The sequence below is a fragment of the Hemicordylus capensis genome, chromosome 3 (genome assembly GCF_027244095.1).
Source record: "Hemicordylus capensis ecotype Gifberg chromosome 3, rHemCap1.1.pri, whole genome shotgun sequence".
NCBI lineage: Eukaryota > Metazoa > Chordata > Lepidosauria > Squamata > Cordylidae > Hemicordylus > Hemicordylus capensis.
The window spans coordinates 5,934,752-5,960,571 of record NC_069659.1 but is presented as its reverse complement, the minus strand read 5'-3'; the positions used below and the strand labels follow the sequence as shown (position 1 = coordinate 5,960,571).

The 25,820-nt window shown below is 44.5% G+C and overlaps 1 protein-coding gene across 6 annotated transcripts in view; it reads right to left on the bottom strand.

The window, feature by feature from the left end:
• The window catches only part of FAM168A (family with sequence similarity 168 member A), a 222,317-nt gene that overhangs the window by 27,842 nt on the left and 168,655 nt on the right, over window positions 1–25,820 (bottom strand). For all 6 annotated transcript variants that reach the window (XM_053305961.1, XM_053305959.1, XM_053305964.1 and 3 more), the window contains exon 4: window positions 17,141–17,221. In XM_053305961.1, the coding sequence (XP_053161936.1) occupies window positions 17,141–17,221 (81 nt within the window). The remainder of the gene's footprint in view (window positions 1–17,140; window positions 17,222–25,820) is intronic.

Genomic DNA, 25,820 nt, shown 5'->3' with positions numbered 1-25,820 from the left:
TGGGAGAAGAGTATCCCTCCTTTCTCTGTGAAGGAAAACTTTCTTCAGCTTGCAGAAAGCACCAGCTGTACCTTGGTGCTGCTGTTTCCTGCAAAAGTGAGGCAGGGAAAAGCAATGCCCTCTTTTCTTCCTGTTCCCCACGGAGGGAGCTCCTTTCCCTTCCTGCTAGGTTTTAAAAGAGGCAGCAGTGTGTGGATGCTCCTGCAAATGCCCAATGGGGAGGAAAAGAAAGCACTTCCTTCCCTCCAGAGAGCAGGGAAGAAGGCGGGGAGGGGGTTCTTTCTGTCCTGCAAGTTGGGCTTTTGCAGAAAGTGGCAGCCAGTGCCTTCTCTTGCAAAATCCCGACAGGAAGAGAAAGCAGCTACCTGCTTTTCTTCACACAGAGAACTTGGGAGTGGCAGTTTCTCCCCCTCCTCCTCCTCCTCGGGCTCTTGCAAAAGGCAGCAGCAAGATGTTGCCATGCTCTCTGCAAAAGCCCAATTGACAGGAGATGAACCACTTCTCCTCTCTGACCCTGCCCCCTCTCCATGCTATGCAGAGGAAATAAAGGGTACTTTTCTTCCCTTGACTTTTCAGGAGGTAGCAGCAGCAAGGTATTACTTGCACCTTCTGCAAAGGTCCAGCACAAGGGCAAACACCCCTTCATTCTCAGAGCTCTCTGCACGTCACCCAGCACAAATAATGGGTTTGACAAGAATGCCAAGTCAAAAATCTGTGGATCCCTGTAAACTACTAATTTTGGGACAGAATTCTGGATATTTTGTCACCTTTGCACAAAATTTAAAAGTTTAAGAGTAATCAAATCCTGATACAATTAGGACTTGCCCCCCCCCAAAAACCCCACAAACACAAGTAACTCTAAACACACACACACTCCTCTGCAGTTTTTAATTTACTGATTTGGACTTTAGCCCATTTTCTCCTTAGGGCTTTGCATACAATATGCAATAAAAATCAGGCTAACTAAAACATACCATAAATCCTTAATCGCAATTAAAAGCTTAATCCTGGCCCCAAGCGCCATCCCAAAGAGAATACATGGAGGAAATGCTCCAGTTTAATTTGGAGCCCGTAGACTAAAGCAGAAATGCAGGCAGCCAACAAGCAGCCACCATTTTTTCCTGTGATATTCTAATCATTGTCCCAGCTATGGGGCTGCCAGCCCCACACAGGTACTCCACTCACCATAGTCTTCTCTATGGAGGAACAAAGACAGGCAATGACAAGAGTCTGAGGTTCTGACTACTGTACACTGAAATCAGACCCACCCACTCCTGATCTTGTCGTACCCTTAAAGAAGGAATATACAGTTGTCCTTCGCCCTTAGAATATCCGCGACTGAGAAACTGTGACCGGTCTCACCAACTGCGCCCCAAGTATTTGCGGTATGGTGAGGTTTTGTTTTTGTTTTTTAAATTGGGTTGTGGGGCGATTTCCGGGGGTCAGGGGGCTATTTTCCCTGTTTTTCAACTTGTTTTTCGGTCGTTTCGCGACCGCGATTCCTCTAACCCCATTTTCAATGATTCCCTATTGCTTCCTAACTGCGAATTCGCCAACTGTGAGGGTTTCCCGGAACTGAACCCTCGCGGTTGGCAAGGGAGGACTGTACAGTCACTGGATGGAAGATCGGAGTTCTCAAGTTAGTTAAAGCCAATTTTGTGACTGGGTTTTAACAAAATCCCTTGTGGGTGAGAGCTGGTATAATGGATTACTTGCATTACTATCTGCTGCATTATTAATAGAAATTGATCAGGCAGAAACTGGCCTCCACGGAAATTAAATGTATGCTCCCCTACTCATATGAAAATCACAAAAACAAGAATCGAAGCAGAGAAACACTAGACGGGAACAGAAACCTTGCTAGGTCTTCAGCAAGGGGGTCATTAGTCCTGGAAAGCTGCTTTACCCCTCCTTTAATGGAAGTGCTTTAATTTTAATAAACAGTCATTCTGCCTGGGAAGTTCTTGGTACATAAGTTGGGCCCCTGGGCCAAAGAGTTCGACCAAGAATGTCTGGTGTCAGGCTCATGTTAGGTTTTATCAGACCAATATTGTATTGATTGCTTCAACATGTTTCACAACTCTTTCCAGCAAGTAGAGAAATACAGGAAACAAAGTCCACAGACAAGTAACAAGAAACTCAATTAGGAAATATTCTTTCAGAGAAAAGGAAAGGCTTTGTGTCATGGATAGTCAAATAAAACCACCTCATATTTCCTTATTTCTTTTGATTTAGCTGAGGTCTACAAATGATGACCTACACATAACTTCCTTTGCTCCTGAAACTCAGTTGTTTTTCAGGATATGTTTAGGAGCTAATTGTTCTCTGATTCTCAAACATAAGGATTAGAGAAGGGATGTTAATCTACATGAAAAAGGTTAATTATAAATCTGAGTTAAAGTAACAATAGATCAAGGAAGAAGCAGCAAACAAATTGTATGTGACAGAGTTTTGTATTAAGAGAGGAAAGGAATGCTGATTTCTCCAAGCTATGGTTTTGTACAGTCATGATAGATTATAGGATACAAAAGTAGATTTAGGTTGCCTTCCGGCTTCCTCTTTCTTACTTTACAGTTTGTAACTAAGGATTGTACAATGCTCCTTGAACTAACACCCCCTGAATTGATCCTTTATACACCTTTTGCAATCAATGCTATGTTTTGATATCTCTTGCTTTGTCTAGGATTTAAGATCTATAGATGCTGTACTAGAAAGTTTATTAAGTAAACCAGTATTTTTATAGAAGCCTTTTTTCTCAAGTCCTTATCTTTAATTATTGTCTGTAGAATACTGTAGTGCAGGGTTTCTTAACCTTGGGCCCCCAGATGTTGATGGACTACAACTCCCATCATTCTCAGCCACAATGGACATGGCTGGGGATGATGGGAGTTGTAGTCCATCAACATCTGTGGGCCCAAGATTAAGAAACCCTGCTGCAGTGATAGTCAGGCCTGAGGGAGGTAAAGAAAAGTTTGCCGTCGAGTCGGTGTCAACTCCTGGTGACCACAGAGCCCTGCGGTTGTCTTTGGTAGAATACAGGAGGGGTTTACCATTGCCATCTCCTGTGCAGTATGATATTATGCCTTTCAGCATCTTCCTGTATCGCTGCTGCCCAATATAGGTGTTTCCCATAGTCTGAGAAACATGCTAGCAGGGATTCGAACTGGCAACCTCTGGCTTGCTAGTCAAGTCATTACCCTGCTGTGCGAGGACCAGGTCTCAATTAGAGTAACTGCTTGGAGGGTGGACCTCTCCAAACAAGGAAGAATGCCCAGGAGAATCAAATCCTTGTGGCCCAGTCCAGGAGCAGGGGAGGGGTGTGCTAAGAATTAGGTTTTTCTTGGAGGCCTCTTGAATGAGGTCTGATCAGCAACTACTGTAAGGAAAGAGGAGACTAACAGCCTTGGGCTGGGAATCAACTGGAAGTTCCTTGCCTGGAAGTATATAGGAAGGATAGGGGCCAGTTTAGCTAGACTCATCAGGGTATTTATTTTTCTGCTTGGATCAGATGGCATGGTTCTTGTAGTTCCTGGGGAAGGATCTGTTTTCCTTATCATCCAATTGTTAATAAAGCCTTGTTGTTGTTATAGAGTGTCACTGCTTATTGGGTCCTGTCCTAGTCAAACGCTCTTGAAGGCCGAAGACTGCTCAAGCTTTTCTTGCAGGGAGGAGATTTCCACTTTACTCTCCCAGAATATTCCCTTGGAAGGGTGAATCTGCTCATATTAAAAAGTGGATGGTGGCAGCTTACCCAGGACTCTTCACAGCTAGAGGACGGATTTTGTAGTCCCCCCTCCTTTCTGATCATTACAAATACCCTCATGAATGAATCCAAGTAGAGGTGTGTGCTTTGGATTGGAGCCTTACATACTGCAGTTTCCGAATATAGCTTGCATCTGAGCTAATCTAAATACAGGAGCGTGAAAGATCATCGAACCAGAGGCAATCCACAACATTTGGAATCTTAAAGAACCAGATGTTGCTCACTTGATCTTCACCTGCAAACTCTGACATCAACATTCTTTAATGAAACACTTTTTTGGGAGAAAAATCCCCATCTTTAAGAAATACTTTATTTGCAAATGAGTCAAGAGAAGCCTCAATATTATTTTAATTTTGCTTCAAAATTGGAATCCATTCTGAGGAATTCAATGCACCGAACAAGGCATGTCACTTTTTAGGAACAGCAGAATTTGCAAGAATAATGCAGACAGCACCATAATTTTTCCAAGGCTTAGATCAATGCTACTGCAATGGATTCTGTGGTACTGCTACCTTGAAGATCACAAGTTGTTACAGGAGAGAGGGCCTCACTTTGAGTGTGTGTTAAAAGTAGGAAGCTGCCATATACTGAGTCAGACCATTGGTCTATCAAGCTCAGTATTGTCTACACAGACTGGCAGTGGCTTCTCCAAGGTTGCAGGCAGGAATCTCTCTTCAATAAAAAAATCTTGTCCTATTTAAAAATAAATAAATCTTGTCCTATCTTGCAGATGCTGCCAGGGAGGGAACTTGGAACCTAGATGCTCTTCCCACAGCAGCTCCATCCCCTCAGGGGAATCTCTTCCAGGGCTCACACTTCTAGTCTCCCTCTCATATGCAATCAGGGCCGACCCTGCTTAGCTAAGGGGACAAGTGATACTTTCCTTCCATGACACACTCCCTTCCCCAAGGAAAAGACAGTCATCTTAGGAAGGCAAAGCCATGCAAGATGAAGGAAGACAGGAAAGTGGGGCAGGTGGAAGAGGGCAAGAGGTCATTCCAGGCCCTCTGCTTCCATGCCCTGCAGTGTTCCCTCTAACAGGGATTCCCAGCTGTTGTTGACTTGTTGATTTGTTCCAAGAATCCCCAGCTGTAATGGCTTTTGCTTGGGGATTCTGGGAGTTGTAGTCCACAACATCTGGGAATCCCTGTTAGAGGGAACACTGGTGTCCTCTGCAGCCTGGAACCCTTCCACCTTCCTCAAGGTATGGAGGTCTTTCTTGGGGAAGGGAAGGGACAAGCAGGAAGGGTGGGGGAGTAGATGAGATCGCATGCAAGCCCATTTTAAACCTGGTCCAGCCCAAAGGGAGGGCTGAGAAAACTCAAGAAAGGGCCGATCAATATCAATCACAGGTAAAGGAAAAGTGTGCTGTTGAGTTGGAGTCGGCTCCTGGGGCCCACAGAGCCCTCTGGTTTTCTTTGGTAGAATAGAGGAGGGGCTGACCATTGCCATCTCCTGCACAGTGTGAGATGATGCCTTTAAGCATCTCCCTATATCACTTCTGCACAATATAGGTGTTTCCTATAGTCTGGGAAACATACCAGCGGGGATTCGAACCAGCAACCTTCTGCTTGTTCAGTCTCAGGACATCTTGAAAGAAATCAGATAAAGGGAGAGAGAGCATCCTCCAGAAGAAGAGATGTTTTATTTTTCAAATGTATATCGTGCATTTCATTTAAACATTCCAAAGTGGATTACAAAAGAAACAACAACATTTAAAATACACACAACACAGTAAAAATCTTAGAGCGGTAATGGGGTGGATAAAACCAACATAACTGTTTCAAGCAGAACTAAAAGCTTTCAGAAATAAAATAGACTTCAGCCTCTGATTGAAGATGGAAAGAAGAAAAGATTAATAGATAACTGCTAAGCAAAAGTTACTAAAGTGACTGATACAGATAAGATCAATTGGGTGTTTCTGTTTAATCTTGTCCAGAACAAAAGAGCAAGCAGACAACAATAAAACTACACAAATCAATATTCCCTGGATTGCTCATTTTCTGGAGACTGAAAAATCTCCTCACTGACATTTGCTGCTTGTGCCTCCCACCCCAACCTAATCTCAAGCTACAGTATTATGGTTCCATAGAAACGTCTAATGTAACCCAAAAGACAACAGAATAAATCACATTTGGGCGATCGCTTTGTCACAGATATTGAAAGAAAACCACTCCATCTTTGTTTCATCTGATTCAGTTCTGGCCCAGAAAATGATGGCCTGTTCACCTATAGCCACTTCACCTGAAACTTAATGTTTACAGCAGGCGCGTAACAACCATCGGGCAAGGGGAGACAGTTGTCTGGGGGCCCCACTGCCTGGAGGAGCACCCCAGAGGCACCTCATGTGACTCCCCATTGCCCCCTGCCCAGCCCCAAGGCCCCTCAGCCACTTGCCCTCTTCGCCGTCTCTCCTGCTTGTTCTGCTGGCCGCAATCGAAGCAGCAGCCCAGCTGCCAAGAGCTCCTTTTCTCCCGCCTCCCAGCTGATCGGCGGGTGGGCGGGGCTTCCACGGAGGCCTCCGTGTAGGCCGCAGTGAAGCCTGAACTCGAGTAGGGCCCAAGCCAGCCAGGAAGGAGGAGGCAGCCAGAGTGTTCTCTGCAGCAGAAGACCACTTGCTGCCCTGCTCAACCCAGCCCAGCATTTGCCAGGTAGAGTGTGAACTCCTTTTTGTGGTTACCTTTCCCGCCCCCCCCCGCCCCCCATATATAGGGATCTGCTTGCCATAGGGCTTGGATATGGGGGAGGGGGGGAGGGACTGAGAAGTCTCTGAATATTTATTTTGAAACAGCTTGGAAAATTTGCTGGCTTTAAAAAAACTATCTAAAAAGTCCTATAAGTGGCTTGTTTCATGGCAGAAAATTGCAAAAACTTCTGGAACAGTATTTTATTAATTTTATTTATTCATTCATTCATTTATAAATGCACTTATGTTCAAGTTGTTTTGCAACCCAGAAGGTCTGAGTGAGAACTGTGAAGCATGTGTGGTGCTTTTATTTTATTTTTCTTGTGTGTGAACTGCTCCCCAATAACTTGCAGGGACTTCAGGGTCAATCTGGCCAACATGTGAATGCAGCACCTCCATTCTAGAGGAGATGTGTCTTAAAGGGCTTTAAAAGCCTCCTGTGAAAAACCACCTGCAATCAAACTTGACTGAATTTGTTCAGAATTCTGAGAAAACAAACAGAGGCTCACCCTGCATGGTTGAAAGTCTCCTTTGCTAATCTGCAGCGAGGGGCCCATTTTAATAATTCATCTTTCTAGTGTGTTCTAGGCATTAAAAGTAATACAAATGTATAGTACTCAATGTATATCACTATATATTGTGACATGTGTGTGTATATTCAGTGAAATGTATTTGCAGGCAGCATACTTATTTTGGAATATCAGACTTAAATCCTTGGGGGCCTGGGGTGTGCGGAGGCCCTGGACTTTGGGGGGGGGCCCATTTTAAAATCTTGTCTCTGGGCCCACTCCAACCTTGCTACGCCCCTGGTTTACAGATTTTGTAAATTAATCAATCCCTTTTAGATAAGCTAATTTTGCTCTTGCTTCTCAAACCTAAGGATTAGCGAAGGACATCCAAGCCTACATTGAAAGGTTACTTATAAATTTGAGTTAGTGTAACAATACAGAGCCAGCATGATGTAGTGGTTAGAGTGCTGGACTAGGACCGGGGAGACCCGAGTTCAAATCCCCATTCAGCCATGAAACTAGCTGGGTGACTCTGGGCCAGTCACTTCTCTCTCAGCCTAACCTACTTCACGGGGTTGTTGTGAGGAGAAACTCAAGTATGTAGTACACCACTCTGGGCTCCTTGGAGGAAGAGCGGGATATAAATGTAATAATTTCTTCACCCAGGCTTTTAATTAATGTTGTTTTAATGGTTTTAATGGTGTTTTAAAATATTATTTTAAATTTTTTAAATTGTTGTAATGTGTGCCCCCCCCCCATTTCTGTCCTAACGAATGTTTTACTCTGTTTTTATTCTGTTGTAAACCGCCCAGAGACGTATGTTTTGGGCGGTATAAAAGTGTTTTAATAAATAAATAAATAAAATAATAATAGAACAATGGGAGATGTCTACGTGACCACCAGCTGCCTATTAAGGAAATTGGAATGTTGATTATCTTTCTTAGTTGTAATTTTCTACTTCATCATGAGAATTTTAGGATTAAAAAGGTGGAAATTTTGATGGAGATTTAGGTTGCCCTCATGTTTCCTCACTTGACTCTTTCTTATTTCACTGTTTGTAAGTAATTTCAAGTAATGCTCCTTGAAATCATCTTTCATGAAATGCCCTGTGTAATCAATGCCATGTTTTAATGGCTTAAGCTTTGTTTGTGCCTCTGTATGCTGTATGAGGAGCTATATAAGTAAACAACTATTTTTGAAGAAGCCCTTTCCCTGGAGTTCTTTTCATAGCTTTTAAATTGTGATTCTATCCTAGAAACCGGAACCCATGAACCCAAGAGTGCCATTTCTGGACTGGAGCCAGCCTTGCACACCCGAGTTTCCTGATATAGTGTAAATAGTGCCGTGTGAGAGGTCGCCCACCAGTAGGGCTGTGCAAGCTGGCTCAAAACCAAGCCAGGGCGCACTTCAGCTGGCCTGGCTGAAAGGCTCGCCCTTGAACCAGACTGGGGGGAGACAGTCTGGGGGGGCGTGTTGAGCCAAGCCCCCACCGGGCGAGCCGACTCGATGAGGATACCTGCAAAGGGGAATCTGGCAAGGATTCCCCTTTACAAGTAAAGGGTTAAATGCTGGGGGTGGGGGCAGAGCTAGCCTTGTTTTAATTTACCTTTACAACCAAGCCATGGCTGTGGCAGTGGGGATGGTAGCGGCGGCAGCAGGGGGCTCCTTACACACACACACCCGGCAGCATCCCAAGTGACACAGCGGCCTCTTTCAGGCCTTGGCTGGCGGTACCATGGCTTGGGCAGCAGGGGCTCCTTCCTCCACCACCAGCCCTGCAAATGACTGGGCTGAAACAAGCCACAGTGTGGCCACCCGGTCATTTGGGAGGCAGCTGATGTTTCTGCCACAGCTTAGTTTTAGAGGTCAATGAGAACAAGGGCACCTTTTTCCTAGCCTCCCCCCCCCTCCCATTTAGCCCTTGACTTGTAAAGGGGAATCCTTGCCAGATTCCCCATGACATGGATCCCTGTTGAATCCCTCCAGCTGGTCCAAGCTTGATTAGACCCAGGCCGCCCAGGGTGGCTCTAATCCCGTCCAGATTCAAGCTGAACTGTCCAGCTGTCTGGCTTGCATATCCCTATCTACCAGAGGCAATCCTCAACAACTTTATTTTATTTTATTTTAATGATTTACGTACACAAGCCTTCGAACAATAGCTGGATATACAAGATAACATCAACAACAAATCTATTCAAATGCATAATATCCCCACTTCAACAATTCATCCATACACTGATATATTCAAAGAGGGGGGGAAGCAACCATAATTTCCCCAATTAGTATATAAAATAAAGTCCAACTATATGGCATAAATGGTATTGTTTTTAACTGGATTTAAATGAAACCAGATAGTGTGAGTCAACTTCTCTGAAATCGCAATATGCCATAAATTATTATACCAATTCTCTAGAGTCATATCTTGACTTTTCCAGTAGCTGGCTATAGACATTCTAGCAGCAGTTAACATAAATGCAATTAGTTCTTTAGATGATAAGTCCACATTTACACCATGCCCTACAAATATTTAGTAATGCCAGCTGTGGACAAAAGCCATTCTTTTGATTAGTGATCTTACTCATCTCTGTAAGATGAGTAAGAGCCAGCGTGGTGTAGTGGCTAGAGTGCTGGACTAGGACCGGGGAGACCTGAGTTCAAATCCCCATTCAGCCATGAAACTAGCTGGGTGACTCTGGGCCAGTCACTTCTTTCTCAGCCTAACCTACTTCACAGGGCTGTTGTGAGGAGAAACCTAAGTATGTAGTACACCGCTCTGGGCTTCTTGGAGGAAAAGCAGGATATAAAATGTAATAAATAAATAAATAAATACTTCTACCCAGAAAAATGAAACTTTAGGACAAATCCACCATAACTGATAGGTTCCCCTTACTCCTCAGCCACTCCAACAAAGAGGGGATCAATCTTTATTAATGTGCGCTAATTCAGAAGGGGACAATTACAATCTATGAAAAACTTTAAGGAAGTTCTCCTTAATTTGAGCTGGCTTCCATTTCCAGATTCTGTTCTACTCTTGATCTTTCATTCCTTCTTGAAAATCATTTTCAAGCATAGTTTAAGACTAATTAAAGGATTAAATGTTTGACTTATACTCAAATCATACGATTTAGAAGCTAGACTTTTAGGAGAGTCTGGAACTTCTAATACCAACATTTCAAAACTTTGTCAATTGTCTGCTAGCCGGGGATATTATTTCTGGATTAGAAATGAAGATCTACATTGAAAGAGGTGACTGACTGATGTAGCCAAGAGCAGTGTGAAATATTTATTTTTTCTCTTGTAACTGCTATATCAACATGTTTGCCGAGATGGTAGAAATCCTTCAATCTAGATAGTTCTAGATCATTTTAAAAGGTTTTTTTAATTGGAACAGTATTAACATAATATAATAACAAAGAACAGTATCTTCAGTACTTCTAACATTTGAGAGGATATTAAAAAGTCATCAAATTTAGGTTGACTAAAAATCAAGGGGGAAACGGAGGGACTAGAATTTTACACCATTTTGCCAATACTTTAAAGGTGACACAAAAAAGGGTTATCTAATACTTTATTTCTATTAATCAATTCCGGCAATAAAGGCAAACTTTTAGCTCTTGGAAAATAGCATACATGAACTTACATCTTAATCCAGGGTTTAATTTCTACATCAGCCAACAGCCATAAAAATATTTCTAAGATGAAAGATCTCATAATACACACATATATTTGGGATCTCCACCCCTCCTTTAGCTGATTTTGTGTAAAGGACACGATTTCAAAGTCTCAGTTTTTTACTAGCATATATATAGGTAAGGTAAAGGCAAACTGTGCCGTCAAGTCGATTTTGACTCCTGTTACCCACGGAGCCCTGTGGTTTTCTTTGGTAGAATACAGGAGGGGTTTACCATTGCCTTCTCCCGTGCAGTGTGAGATGATGCCTTTCAGCATCTTCCTGTATTGCTGCTGCCTGATATAGGTGTTTCCCATAGTCTGGGGGGATTTGAACCAGCAACCTTCTGCTTGTTAGTCAAGCATTTCTCCGCTGTGCCACTTAAGGTGACTCCAGCATGTATATCGAAGGTAAATATTTCCTGCCAGCTCTGTAAAGTAGACGAGGGAAAAACTGATTGGCAGGACTTGAAATAAGAACAATAATTTAGGAAGCAAATACATTTTAGAGGCAGCTATTTGCCCCAGCCAAGAAAGCTTAATACTATTCCATTTATGAATCTTTCTTTCGATAGATTTTACTATACTACTGCAGGAAAATTCAAATTGTTGAGCTCTGACAGATTTTTAGAAATATAGATTCCCAAATATCAAATAGTTTTAGAAATTTTTGGAATTCCTAAAGATTTTAATAATTCTTTTTGAATGTTAGAACCAATGCCAGAACAAAGTATTTTTAAATTTGAAACATTCATTTTTAATCTTGCCACTTTTTCAAAATTTTGCCAACTTGTCTTGTATAATTAAGATAGCCCGTCAAAGATCTGACAAAATTATACACAATTTCATCTGTGTATGAACTATTCATATGTTAAATATTATTAATAGTTAGGCCCTTAATCTGTTGATTACATGTAGTGGCTTGGGCTAAGGGTTCTATAGAAAGTACAAAAAAAACACCAGTGAAAACACTCCTGTTTTGTGCCCTGCCCAGTACTAAATAGCTCAGAGTCCCAAGAATTTATTTGAATAACTGCATAGGACTCACAGTAAAGTTGCTTAATGATATTAATAAATCCTGATCCCATTCAAAGCTGTTCTATTAAGTTATCAAGTAAGGCCATTGCAACCGATCTAAAGCCTTAAATATGTCTAAAGTAAACAAAGCCAAAGGAATATTATTCATTTTGCTATAATTTATAATAAAAGCTGGCAGCGGCTTCTCCAAAGTTGCAGGCAGGAGTTTCTCTCAGCCCTATCCTGGAGATGCTGCCAAGGTGGGGAACTTGGAACTCTCTGCATGCAAACAGGCAGGTGCTCCTCCCATGCAATCCCATACCCTAAGGGGCACTATCTTACAGTGCTCACATGTCGTTTCCCATTCAAAAATGCAAACCAGGGCAGACCCTGCTAGGATTGCAATGAAGGCCTTGGAAAGGATATTCAGATGCCGTGATGTGTCTATACCTACAAAGATTAGAATCATTCAGACAATAGTTTTTCCTGTGACACTCTATGGATGTGAAAGCTTGACTTGGAAGAAGCAAGATAGAAAAAGTATTGACACTTTTGAACTTTGGTGCTGAAGAAGACTTTTGAGGATACCATAGACAGCCAGGAAAACAAACAAATAGAACAAACAGAATCAAATTAAGAACAAATTAAATAGAACAAATTAATCCAGGATTTTCACTCGAGGCACAAACGACCAGGCTCAAATTATCATACTTTGGACACATTATGCGAAGATCCAGCTCCCTTGAGAAGTCCATAATGCTGGGAAAAGTTGAAGGGAAGGAAAGAGAATGACCAACAGCAAGGTGGATGGACTCGATGACGACAGCAACGAATGCACCACTGAGAGACCTTAAAGGCCAAGTTGAAGACAGATCATCCTGGAGACAATCCAGGATTACCTATGTGGTCGCTATGTGGTCGGCACCAACTTGACGGCACTTAATCAATCTAACAATAATTCACACAATTCAATAGATGGTGAATTGGATCAGCAATCTGCCTTCCCTTTATAAAGCCTGACTGGTCAGAGTTTATACAGTGAGCTACAAAATTATTCAGCCTTCTGACCAGACAGGCGAGATATTTAAAAAAATATTAATTATATGACTTGATTAAGTTAACACATAATTGCATATGAAGGAAAAAGCACTCTGTTTTTAGATGCTGCACACATGCCACATCAGGGCACCATCGGAAGAGGTGCCCTTCTGCGTAAGAAAGAGGAAAGGTTTTTCTAGGGAAATGCCTACCAACCACAGTTTCTGCATGTAGTTACATTTAAGAACAGTTAACATTCTGAAAAATCTGCTCCCCAACTAATATGGTACATTGTTCAAATTAATCAAAGGACTTTTAATTGATTAACTGACTAAATGTTGCAGCTCTAAGAAGGATGCTTTGAGCTGTCAGACACTAACTACGAATGCACTCAAGAGTCTGGCAGGGTAAGAAGCCGGGCCAAGGGTTATATTTTAAACATTAGCTTTTAATACTATCTTCATGCAGCAGAACAGAACAGCAGTTTACAAGAATGGTTTATCTCACAGCTGTCCATTACAAAGATTAATCCACAAAGATCTTGCCTTTTCAGGAACAACTTCTCTCCTCCCCACAGCTTTGCTATTCCCACCCCACCCTGATCTTTGTTTTTCTTGTAGGAATGGTGCTCATGAAGAAACTGAAGAGCAATGATCTTGGGAACAGAAACTTTGTGGGACCCAAACTGGACAAATGTTCAATCCAGTAGCAACCAGAGTGGTATGTGATCACCACTGACCACATCTCCACAATTCATCAGTATGGGTACACATTACAGGAATTGTCCGGTGGTGGGGAAATGCACTCACCAGGAGAGTAATCCATTACACAGATACCTATTAGTACGCCTGTGCCTACCAAGAAGATAACCAAGTTCCTGCAGACTACAGAAGGCAGTCAAAGTGGTGTACCATCAATAAACCCTCCAAAAAGAGCACAGAAAGCATCCAGTTAAGTCAGAAGAGACATTTCCATTTTCAGACCCAAGATGAGGCCATAGCTCAGTGGCAGAGCATCTGTCTGCATGCAGAAGGTCCCAGCTTCAATCCCTGGCATCTCCAGGTAGAGCTGAGAAACAGGGATGTGCATGGAACTGGCTGGCCCGGTTCGGTTTGAGTCCAGATTGGACTCGAACCTGACTGGACCAGTTCGGTCCAGCACCCCTTTGAACCCACTCCCTCACAGGTCCAGTTCGTTCCAGGAAGGGGTTCGCAAATTTTTTAAAAAAACATTTTTACCTTTAGCCCCTTCGAGGGGCTTCCTTTTAAAATGGCCACCACGCATGCACAAATGGCCTCTGCAAGGCCCTGGGCCATGCCAGGCCTCGCAGAGGCCATTTGCGAATGCGCAGCGGTGGGCAAAATGGCCACTGCACCAAAATACAGAGGCCTGAACGGGACATGGCGGTGATGACTGAGGCCGTCAGGGGGAGGTGGAACCTTCACGGACCCCCTTCGTGGACAGTCAGGGGCGGGTTCAGCTCGAGGCCAGACCGAACAGGAGGTGGTTTGGTCCGACTTCGAGTCTTCGAATTGAACCAGCTCGATGTCGAACCTTCGAACGTCGAGCCAGTTCCGCACATCCCTACTGAGAAAGACTCCTGCCTGAAACCTTGGAGAGCTCATGTGGACAATGCTGAGCTAGATGGACCAAAGATCTGACTCAATATAAGGCAGCTTCCTGTGTTCATTGAATACCAGTTGCTAGGAGGCACGAGCAGGGAAGACCAATATGCGGGCTTAATGGAAGCAGCTGGCCAGCCACTGGAGAAGCAGGATGCTGGACTAGATGGCTCTTTAGCAGGTTTCAGGGGGCCCTCCACAATCTGCCTTTCATAGGCTCCTTCCTACCTGATTAAGCCCAGAATCTCGCAGAGGTGGTTTCAGGTGTCGGCAAGGGGCCCTTCTGAGGGCCTTTTGGCTTTGGTAGATCCCTAATAGTATCAACCTCATGCTAGTCTTGACTTAGTTCTATCTCAGGTAACAATCACATGCAACAGGAAGGAATATGCAAGTCGACAGTTTCTGGAAAACGCCAGCTGCACGACTCAAGAGAAGTCCAACTTTCTCTTAAGAGGAAGGAAGAGGCACTCCTGTTTACAGAGGTGCACCTAAAAGCCTTTGGAGCCTCCCCCCCGCCTTGCTGGAGCCCCCCCCCGCTGCAAGTTATGCATCACCCCCCTATTCTCATCCTCCATATTTATTTCCCCACTCCCCCCGCCCCGGTCTCTAAAGCACCCAGCACAGGTCATAATCACACTCGGCCGCCAGGCTCAGTGCAAGCCAGTGGTGACCACATGATGCAGGACAGACCAAAGAAAATTTGGAGGCCCCCAGAGGATGTGGAGGCCCTGGACTTCGGCCCCAAAGTCCAGGGGTATGACCACCACTGTCTGTTTATGGAGCAGAATTACAGGAGAAATTCTAACGTTGAACCTAGACAACAGGCTCACTGGGCGGACCTGAAGAATTCACGATCTCAAAACCTCAAATCTGCCATCTGTAAAATGGGAATACCAACTGCCAGCTTCTCAGGGTACTTCTGATGATGAGTGTGGTGAGAATAGCAAAGTGCAACTGCATTCTAAGAGAGCCCTAAAAGTGTTAAGTGCAATGAATAAGGGCTGCACTGAGCTGTCAGGGGATCTCCATGCTCCTTAAGACATTTATTTGGCCAGCAGAGCTTATTCAGAAGCTACTTTGAGATGCTTTCTTCACTGAGCAATGCCACTTGGCAAGCCAGGTGTCCCCCTCTCTCCGTCACCACAAATTCTGTGATCTCCAAGTACCCCAAACAGGCTTTGGAAATAATGTAAAAGGCTCCATGCAATGTCACTCACACCTTGTGTTGCTTACATGATAAGCTACTCCACTGAGTGAAGGAAGTGGTCAACAACAACAACAACAAATATTTATATACCGCTTTTCAACAAATGTTTCCAAAGCAGTTTACACAGAGGAATAATAGATAAATAAGATGGCTCCCTGTCCCCAAAGGGCTCACAATCTAAACAGTAAGATAAGATGGACACCAGTAACAGTCACTGGAGGTGCTGTGCTGGGGGTGGATAGGGCCAGTTACTCTCCCCCTGCTAAACAAAGAGAATCACCACGTTAAAAATGAGCCTCTTTGCCCAGTCAGCAGGGGCATAACTGGTCCAAGCTCCTATCTGAATCACATCTGGATCATGGAGATTTCAATAGAAATCTGAGGATCTCAGATGAAGGCAACATTTCCCATATTGCAGGGGGGCAGGGCACACACTTAGCTCTTGCATCCTCAAAAGTTTTATTTTTAGAGTAAGAATGACCCATGCTCAGATGAGCCTACCTCGTACATTTCTGCAGGAATGTCGCCTCACTAGAAGCAGTCCAGCCTGCAGCAATGACTCACACAGAGACACCATGCACAAACTAAATGCAGACACAGCAGAAGTCTCCAACCTCAAAGGAAACCGATGGCCAGAGCAGTAAATCATTCAGGGACACAGTGGGTAGCTCTGTGTGGTAGATACTTTAGCATCAGAGAAGCCTCTGTATAACTGGGCAAAGAGGCACCTTTTACCGTGGTGATTCTCTTTATTTAGCAGGGGGAGAGTAACTGGCCCTATCCACCCCCAGCATAGTACTTCCAGTGACTGTTGCTGGTGTGTGTCTTATGTTTCTCTTTAGAATGTGAGCCCTTTAGGGACAGGGAGCATCTTATTTGTTTGTTGTTTCTCTTTGTAAACCGCCCTGAGCCATTTTCGGAAGGGCGGTATAGAAATTGAATTAATAATAATAATTATTATTATTATATGATTTGATTGTTCTCAGAGAGGGCACACTTGTAGTTTTTTCATGGCACATCAGCATAAGAGACACTGTTGCACTATACCGAGTGCATTGTGCTCCAAACAATATACCATAAATAATAAAAATGTTTCACAAATGCAAAAAGCTAGTTCTGGGACTTGCTTGAGACTCTGAGATGGAAGCAGCAGCAATCTAGGCCAAAATATATCATACACCATTGGCCTGGCTAGCCAAACTTTTGAAGTATTGATATTTCAAAACAAGCTAAACTATACTGGCACATTTTCACAGCCAGTTCCAGAATTCAGAAAATAAGCAACCAAGAAAACCTATGCACAGTAGGAATGCATGTGTTTCACCAAGAATATATGGTTCACTTACATAGTGCATGTAGATATATTTCAGTTCTTAATGAGAATGCAGCTGACAACAGGCTTTATGGTGTACTGCTAAATGTTCCGTGGTACATTTTGTAAAAACTAATGATGTGTTGATAATGGCAGATCTAGTAATAATGCTGAGAGGATTATATGTCTGCTGAAAAGCGCACAGATACACCCACCACAATATGTGACTAAAACCAACAAAGGGCAGGATTAAGCAAGATTCTGCAAAGTGCCAAATGGGGCTAGAACAGCTTCCAAAAGAGGAACATTTCATTTACCTGGGGCATAGCCAGGGCTGGTGGTTGGATACATGTTTGGGTTGTAGGTTGGAGCAGCCGTGGGATATCCAGCAGGATAACCTGAAAAACAGAACAGAGAAATCATGCTTATCTGGCAAGAAAATAAGGAGAGTCTTGGTGAGCAGAGACCTCTGGGGGCGGGGGGTGGAATGGGGCGGAGATATGAACTACACTGCAGCCCAAAGGAGCAAAAGGATGACAGGTCAGCAAATGAGTGAGCTGGAAGAGAAGCTCCCGAATCCTACGCTATTCTCACTCCTGAAATTAATTTATATTATACATTGCACCTTCACTACATTCCCAAGGCTCACAAAAAACATAATTACAACAATTAAAATAGCATTAAAACCAACAGCAAATCATGTGCAACCTTAAAATGCTTGGGGGAATTAAAAGAAAAAGTCTTCCCTTGGCACCGAAAAGATAAGAGCTTCACAAGCAGGATGCCGGCACCAACCAGGCATCATCATCATCATCATTATTATACCTCCTGATATGTAAATCTCTAGACAGTGCACAAATCCCAACATTAAAATCACAGGTTAAATTACATAACATGATAAAAACAATACAGAACAGATTATTAAAATTCTAACTAAAAGCTTGTGAGAATAGGAAAGTCTTGAGGGTCTTCCTGAAAACAAACAGAGAAGGAGACGCTCTTATTTCAGCAGGGAGCATATTCCAAAGCCCTGGGGCAGCCACAGAGGAAGCTCTGTCCCGAGTCACCACCAGACAAGCTGGTGACAACCGTAACCGGACCTCTCCAGAAGATCGTAAAAGGCAGGAGGGTTTTGCATTTGCCACCCACCCAGCTCACCTCTGATGGCAGAGGCACCCACAGGGAGACCTCCAAAGATGAGTTGCTGCATGGACATGTTGATATGGAACAATGAAATGGCAAGACACAAAGAATAGCCAAGACAGTCGCCTGCTTATTTTGACTCCATCTACAACACACACGGTCAAAGCATTTTGCAGTCGGGTTCGATTTCTTGCCTGTTCCAGCTCAGCACTATCGCACCTCTCATACTACATAGCTGGAGCTCCTTTTATGCTCACAACAAACAATAAAACAAATTGAACAGAGATAATGTGACTTGCCAAAGGCTATCCTGCCGACTCTGGACTCCTGGCAATTTATCCAGTGCCAACTGTGGGCTCAGGACTTGAGCCCATCACTGGCACTGAACCTGGCGAGGGGGGAAAATCAGACAGATTCAGCCTGGGCACCATCACCCCTCTCTAGTCAAAGGAGGGAGCTACAGGAGGATGAGCAAGGCCAGCAACAAGGTTCCTTAACCACTGGACAGAGCAAGTCATGTGATACTCCCTAAGTACTTGCCAATAAGGAAAATGAGGGGGTGCTTCTCCTGCTGCTCCTTGGGATGGCTGCAGACAACCCCCACTGTACTGCTTTGCTGATGCTGCTTTGCCTCCAAGTCTGCAACAGTCAGATAAGAACATAAGAACAGCCCTGCTGGATCAGGCCCAAGGCCCATCTAGTCCAGCATCCTGTTTCGCACAGTGGCCCCCCCAGAAAGATACAACCCCTTTGTGGCTACACAGAGACCTGAACCTGGGCGTCCTACAAGCCCATTACTCCTGGAAATGTATCAAGGGCCAACTACAGCGCCCAGGGCCCAGGAGATCCTACAACCTATTAGGGAACTGGGAGTATCCCTGTTCAGAACTTATGCACCCTGGTACAGGACTCCCATAAACACACTGGCTAGCCTGGCCCCTGCGTATGCCACAGCCAAGCCCCCGCCCTCCCAGAGTACAGCATATGCCTGCAGCAGCAAACACAGTCTCCGAGGACTTTCCAGGATGCTGGCCATCCAGCGACCACAGCACAGGGAGATATTCTTCCCAGGGACCGGAAGTGCTATACTTGGGGGCAGCAGGGGCAATCTGCTATGGAGCGTGAACAATGCACCTGCAACCTGGGCAAATTGGTTATCCATACCCTGTGGCAGAGATGTGCACCTTGAGTCTGTGAAGAGAACCAAAGCCTCTGCCCAACACCATAAGCAAAGCACACATTTGTAGACTGTACTTCTCATTACAGGTTATACCAGGGATGAGACTGTAGCTCAGTGGAAGAGGATCTGCTTTGCATGCAGAAAGTCCCAGGTTCAATCCCTGGTAGTATCTCCAGGTAGGACTGGGAAAGACTCCTGCCTGAGACCTTGAAGAAGCCGCTACCCATCAATGTAGACTACTACTACTACTACTAGTACTACTAGTTATATACTGCTTTTCAACAAACATTCCCAAAGCAGTTTACATAGATATAAATAAATAAAATAGCCCCTGTCCGCAAAGGGCTCACAATAAATAAAATGGTACCCTAAAAAGGTGCCATTTTACCACATCTAAAAAAGGACATTGTAGAACTGGAAAAGGTGCAGAAGAGGGCAACCAAGATGATCAGGGGCCTAGAGCACCTTTCTTATGAGGCAAGGCTACAACACCTGGGGCTATTTAGTTTAGAAAAAATACAACTGTGGGGAGACATGATAGAGGTCTATAAAATCATGCATGGTGTGGAGAAAGTGGAGAGAGAGAAATTCTTCTCCCTCTCACATAACACTAGAACCAGGGGTCATCCATGAAATTGGTTGCCAGGAAATCTAGAACCAACAAACGGAAGTACTTTCTCACACAACACATAATCAACTTGTGGAATTCTCTGCCACAAGATGTGGTGACAGCCAACAACCTGGATGGCTTTAAGAGGGGTTTGGATAACTTCATGGAGTAGAGGTCTATCAACGGCTACTAGTCAAAGGGCTATAGGCTACCTCCAGTCTTCAAGGCAGGATGCCTCTGAGTACCAGTTGCAGAAGAGTAACAGCAGGAGAGAGGGCATGCCCGCAACACCTGCCTTTGGGTTCCCAGTGGCATCTGGTGGGCCAGTATGCGAAACAAGATGCTGGACTAGATGGGCCTCCTTGGGCCTGATCCAGCAGGGCTGTTCTTATGTTCTTACAGTCTAAAAAGAAAACATAAGATAGAAACCAGCAACAATAGTCACTGGAGGGAGGCTGTTCTGGGGATGTAGAAGGCCAGTTGCTCTCTCCCTGCTCAGGAAAAGAATCACCACTTTTAAAAGGCGCCTCTTTGCTCAGTTAGACAAAACTGAGCCAGATGGACCAATGGTCTGACTCGGTAAAAGGCAGCTTCCACATGGCCAAGGCTGGCTCCCCCCGCAGATATCCATGCAGGGAGGCGATGGCAGTGGATGCCCTATCCAGTCCATGGCCAGACGCTCTCCTTTATACGTATCCTCCAACACCTCTGTTGGCCGGAGTCCTGCAATGGATGTTTCTTCGAGCAAGAGTACTCTTGGTGGCACCATTCTGGCCCAGGAGACCCTGGTTTCCAGAGCTCCTCCATCTGGCGGTGGAGCCACCGTGGGAGTTGCCTCAGACCCCGGACCTGCTCCATCAGGGTCCAGTTTTACACCCGGATCCATGTTGGTTTCGGCTCACCATTTGGAAACTGAGCGGTGAGTCCTCAGCCAACATGGCTACTCGGAGGGAGTTCTCAGCGCTATGCTGGCATCGCGAAGTCCATTGACAAGAGTAAACTCGCCATGAGTCTCTTGGCATTCTAGTCACTGAACGGACCTGGCACCAATCACTCAGCTCTCACAATACGAGACCTGGCCCACTCCATGGATTTCTGCAAGTCTGTGACAAGCTATGGGACAGGGCTGTTTTTCTCTTTAAATGTATGAAGCCTTCTTTTTGAAGTTAATTAGGACCGTCTATTTCAACAGTCATTACCACTGTGCCGGAATAAATAAGTATTTGTTGCAACCTCTCATTTTCATCAGCGTGGCATTCTGCTACTAAATCAGGTTAATTAAAAATGGTTACAGTTAATGCCGGAGATGCCGAGGACTCACTAATAGTATGCAAAGCCCATGCTGCTGAGGAGGCTGTGGAGTGTACAGGATTCTGGCAGTCAAACGTCTCCTTGAATGTTATTTATAGAACTGGTGACGGCACACAGAATGCTAATGAGGACACGGCGAAGTCAAAGGAAGAATTCCACTCTTGATTTCTCATGTGACGCTCTGGACTATGGGTCGGGGGGGGGCACCTCATTCTTGCCTTTTAAAGGGCAAACCTTTCGCCATGACGACTAATTTGAATGCTATTCTTTTACTACACACATCACACTCAGCCTTCCTGCCTTGCTTTCCTAGCCTTTCGTAACACTGAGGCCTTTTGAATGCTTCAGAAATGGTGTGCAAGCAGCTTCTCCACAGCTTCATCCCACAGTGACACTGAAACACTGGAAGGAGACCAGCATGTAGACAGGGACTAATCATACACAGAGAGGAGAGCTGGTCTGGTGGTAGCAAGCATGACTGGTCCCCTTAGCTAAGCAGGGTCCACCCTGGTTGCATATGAAAGGGAGATTAGAAGTGCGAGCACTGCAAGATATTCCCCTCAGGGGATGGAGCCGCTCTGGGAAGAGCATCTAGGTTCCAGGTTCCCTCCCTGGCAGCATCTCCAAGATAAGACCAAGAGAGATTCCTGCCTGCAACCTTGGAGAAGCCACTGCCAGCCTGTGAAGGCAATACTGAGCAAGATAGACCAATGGTCTGACTCAGTATCTGGCAGGTTCCTATGTAATTACTGTCTGGTTACTGCCCCCAATCCTGGTTGAGCAACAACCAAGTCGGAAAGACCCACACAAGCTGCCCACTGACATGGGGGCCGGCCATGAATGGTTACAGCAGCACCATGAGGTGAAGCCAAAGGAAAGCTGCTCCTACATCATAGCTGGAATGTCTAAGTGGGACCCTTAGGGGTCTGGTGGTAGCAAGCACGACTTGTCCCCTTTGCTAAGTAGGGTCTGTCCTGGTTGCATATGAATGGGAGACTACATGCGTGAGCACTATGAGATATTCCCCTTAGGGGATGGGGCCGCTCTGGGAAGAAGAGTACCTGCATGCTTGCTTCCAGGTTACCTCCCTGGTTTTTCCAACATAGGGCTGAGAGAGACTCCTGCAACTTTGGAGAAACCACTGGCAGTCCTGGTAGACAATACTGAGCTCGATGGACCAGTGGCAGCTTCCTATGTTCCCATGACCCATTTGACAAGAATCAGAACTGACCTTGCCCCAATAACCCTTGGACACTGCCTAGAAAAAGCATTCACAGAGGGTATTATTTTTACTGCAACAGGGGGGGAAATGAGAGGGACCCCCATTGTTCCTGGAAATCACTGGACGCCATGGGTGCCTGCTGCTCAGGAATAGCAACGCAGTGGGAGGAGGGGAGCAGAAGGCCTGCCATTAGAACAGGCCAAGGATCCCACCAGATATCGCCGTCAGATGGGGAGCTCAGTGGAACCAAGGCCAAGTGCAAACCATGCAGTGGCCCAGCAGCAGACAAGCTCTCTGGGGCTTGATACTTCTGGGAGTGCAGAGTCAAGGTGGCTGGATCATGCTGAGTAAGGAAGCTCAAACCTGAGAGCATTTTCTTCGGGGGTTTGAATCCAGGTAGCATCAGGGAGGCTGCAGCAGGAGGGCACACAGACTGCCCACCAAGGTAAGCTGCTGAACATTAGTAGCCCATTGAATTAGACCAGCCAGTATCAAATTAGCATCACTCACTCTCTTATTGTCCAAGTAGTGCTACAGCCTTCAGTTAAAAAAACAAAAACAAAACCAAAAAAACCCATGTAGGATTATTTTGGAAGTGTCTCAGAGAAAAGAAAAGAAAATTGCACTGATTGAAACAGTTTGTTCCATGATTATTTACAAGCTTAATAATTTAATCTCTAAGAATCATTCAGTGGGAACACTAATTTTAGTTGAAGCTGAACTACAGTATGTATGTATATGTGTATATCTATATCTATCTATCTATCTATCTATCTATCTATCTATCCATACATGACCAATAACATAGCCAAAAGACATTGTCCATAGAGTTTCCATACATTAAAACCCCAATTTTGCAAACTTAACCTGTCCTACAAGAGGATGCCACCTTGGGCATTGGCTGCCAATAGCACTGAAAGCACAAGAGCCCACTCCTAGCTGAAGAGTAAGAATGAGAACCTGGAGAAGCTATTCATCAAAAAGATTGCTGCTTGAAGGTAGATTTCCCCCAACTTGAAGGGCCATTTGGCTAAAACAAAAATTGCTGACAACTGGTGGCCCACTGTGAGCAGCCAAGGAGGAGGGTGAAAATCAACCTCCTATAGTAAACGCTGAGAATTCCTGGGGCCGGATGGACAAACACAGCGTGCTAAGCCAGGACCGATGCTACAACCAGAGCCAGCTTCGCTGCTTCAGCTTTGTGCCAGGTGCACAGAGCAGATGTCCAGTTGGTCCCCATCTCAGTTTGTCAAGAGACTGAAGCAGCAGGATGGGGGTGGATATGGTTCCAAATAGTTGAAGGATCTCAGAGAAAGGAACAAGACCTTGGACAAGCATCTCACACACATTTAGGCTGAGGGAAGGCATTGGATAAGCTTCTGCTCCAAAATCTTCATGCTTAATTTCTCACCTTGGTTAGGACTGCTTCTCACCAGATCTAAATGGGCCATATTATTATTATTGTTTACACAGTCAGACAGGTGTTATTGACTGGTTTGTTTTAACCAGACATCGAGTCCTTTCCAAGGACCTGGGATGGCTGAATTTTATTGTCAATGTTGTTGCTGTTGTTTTAGATATCGTCGCAGAATATAGGCTGTTCCCAGTAAAGTGGCTCTTTGTAATTGGCTGATGGTGATTTCTGTGGCCCCTATGGTGTTGAGGTGCTCTTCAAGGTCTTTTGGAATTGCACCCAGGGCGCCAATTACCACTGGGATTATTTTGGTCTTCTTCTGCCACAGCCTTTCAATTTCAATTTGTAGATCTTTGTATTTGGTGATCTTTTTCTATTTCGTTTTCTTCTATTCTGCTATCCCCTGCTATGGCGATTATTGCTATGGCGATTATTTTAACTTGTTTTTCTTTCTTCTCAACTACAGTTATAACTGGTGTATTGTGTGGCAGATGTTTGTCTGTTTGTAGCCGGAAGTCCCATAATATTTTTGCATCTTCATCATCATCATTGATTGATTGATTGATTGATGATGATGATGACAATGATGATTGATTTGATTTCTATACCGCCCTTCCAAAAATGGCTCAGGGCAGTTTACAGAGAGAAATAACAAATAAATAAGATGGATCTCTGTCCCCCAAAGGGCTCACAATCTAAAAAGAAACATAAGACACACACCAGCAACAGCCACTGAAGGTGCTGTGCTGGGGCTGGAGAGGGCCAGTTACTTTCCCCCTGCTCAGTAAAGAGAATCACCACGTTAAAAGGTGCCTCTTGCCAAGTTAGCAGGGGTGCTAACATAATAGATGCTGAATACTCTACAGAGCAGGGGCCCATCTCATTTGCAGCCCTTGCTGTGTGGTTCAGTTGTCTGAGGTGGCTGAAAACTGCCAGCACCTCACTTCCTTGCACACAATTTCCCTAAAATTCCTTGTCGCTCAGGACAAAGCAGTCAGTCCCTCTTGGGGAAAACAGAGGTGCAGTGCTAGCTTGAGGCAAAGCTTAAGTGAGGCCGACAGGAGCCGTAGTCTATTTTATCTGCCCTGAAAAAGAGCAGCAAGGCTACAGGAGGCAGGCAGGAGAGGAGGGTTCTGTGTGTTTCCTTGCACTTGTCTGTTATTTATTTTAAAATATATAAAATAAAATATTGTAAGTAATATTTATATCCCCCCCTGCAGCTCAGAGCAGCTTATGGCATCACAAATGAATGCAGGGAGAGCTGCACCTACTCCCTTGATTGCCTGTGGCACACACTCTGGAGGACTCCCCTATCGGCAAACATGCTGCAGACACAGCTGGCTCTCCAACAGCGCTAAAAAAAGCAAGACTGCAGAATCTTGAATTAGTCCTACATGCAAACGTCATGCCAAAATAAAATAATAATAATAATAATTATTATTATTATTATTATTATTATTAAAAATGCTTGTCCAGTAATTGGGTTATCCTCTGGAGACTGAAAACTCTTTCAAGCAGGAATTCAAGGCCACTCTAAAACTTGTTTCTCTCTTCATATGTTTTAATCCACCGGTTAAATCAATGTTCATTTTTCCCATATGAAAGAAGTAAAAGTTTGCAAAGGATGCTGCCCCAGTTGGGGCAAATAGTAACACTAAAGTCTGGCTAAATAGATCAGAACCCAAGGTTTGAAGTAAGTTCCAGATCTCACCATTTCTGAAGGAAGTAGATTAGAATAAAACCAAGATTGGTTGGTTCAGACATTGAGACTAATCTCAGCTTATTTTAACCTAGATAGGAAGTGGATGCTTGGGCAGGGATGGAAGGGGGAATGCATGCACTCAAAGCTCAGTGGTGTCAAACAGCCTGACTTTAACCAAGGTTCCAAATGATGCACAGAACAGCCCACTGTTTCATTCTTGTTTATGAGGGCCCTGTAGTGTCTGTGCACAGCCCGCATGATGAGTAGGGAATGTCTGGGGGCCAACCCTTGGTGTGGGAAACAGCTTGCTGGGATATATTACTGTAACACAAGTTGCAAAAGTCTTCCTGTTCACGTAAACCTCACCTCGATTCGGCAATTTTAAAGGCCAAACCAGTAGTTAAATCAATACTCT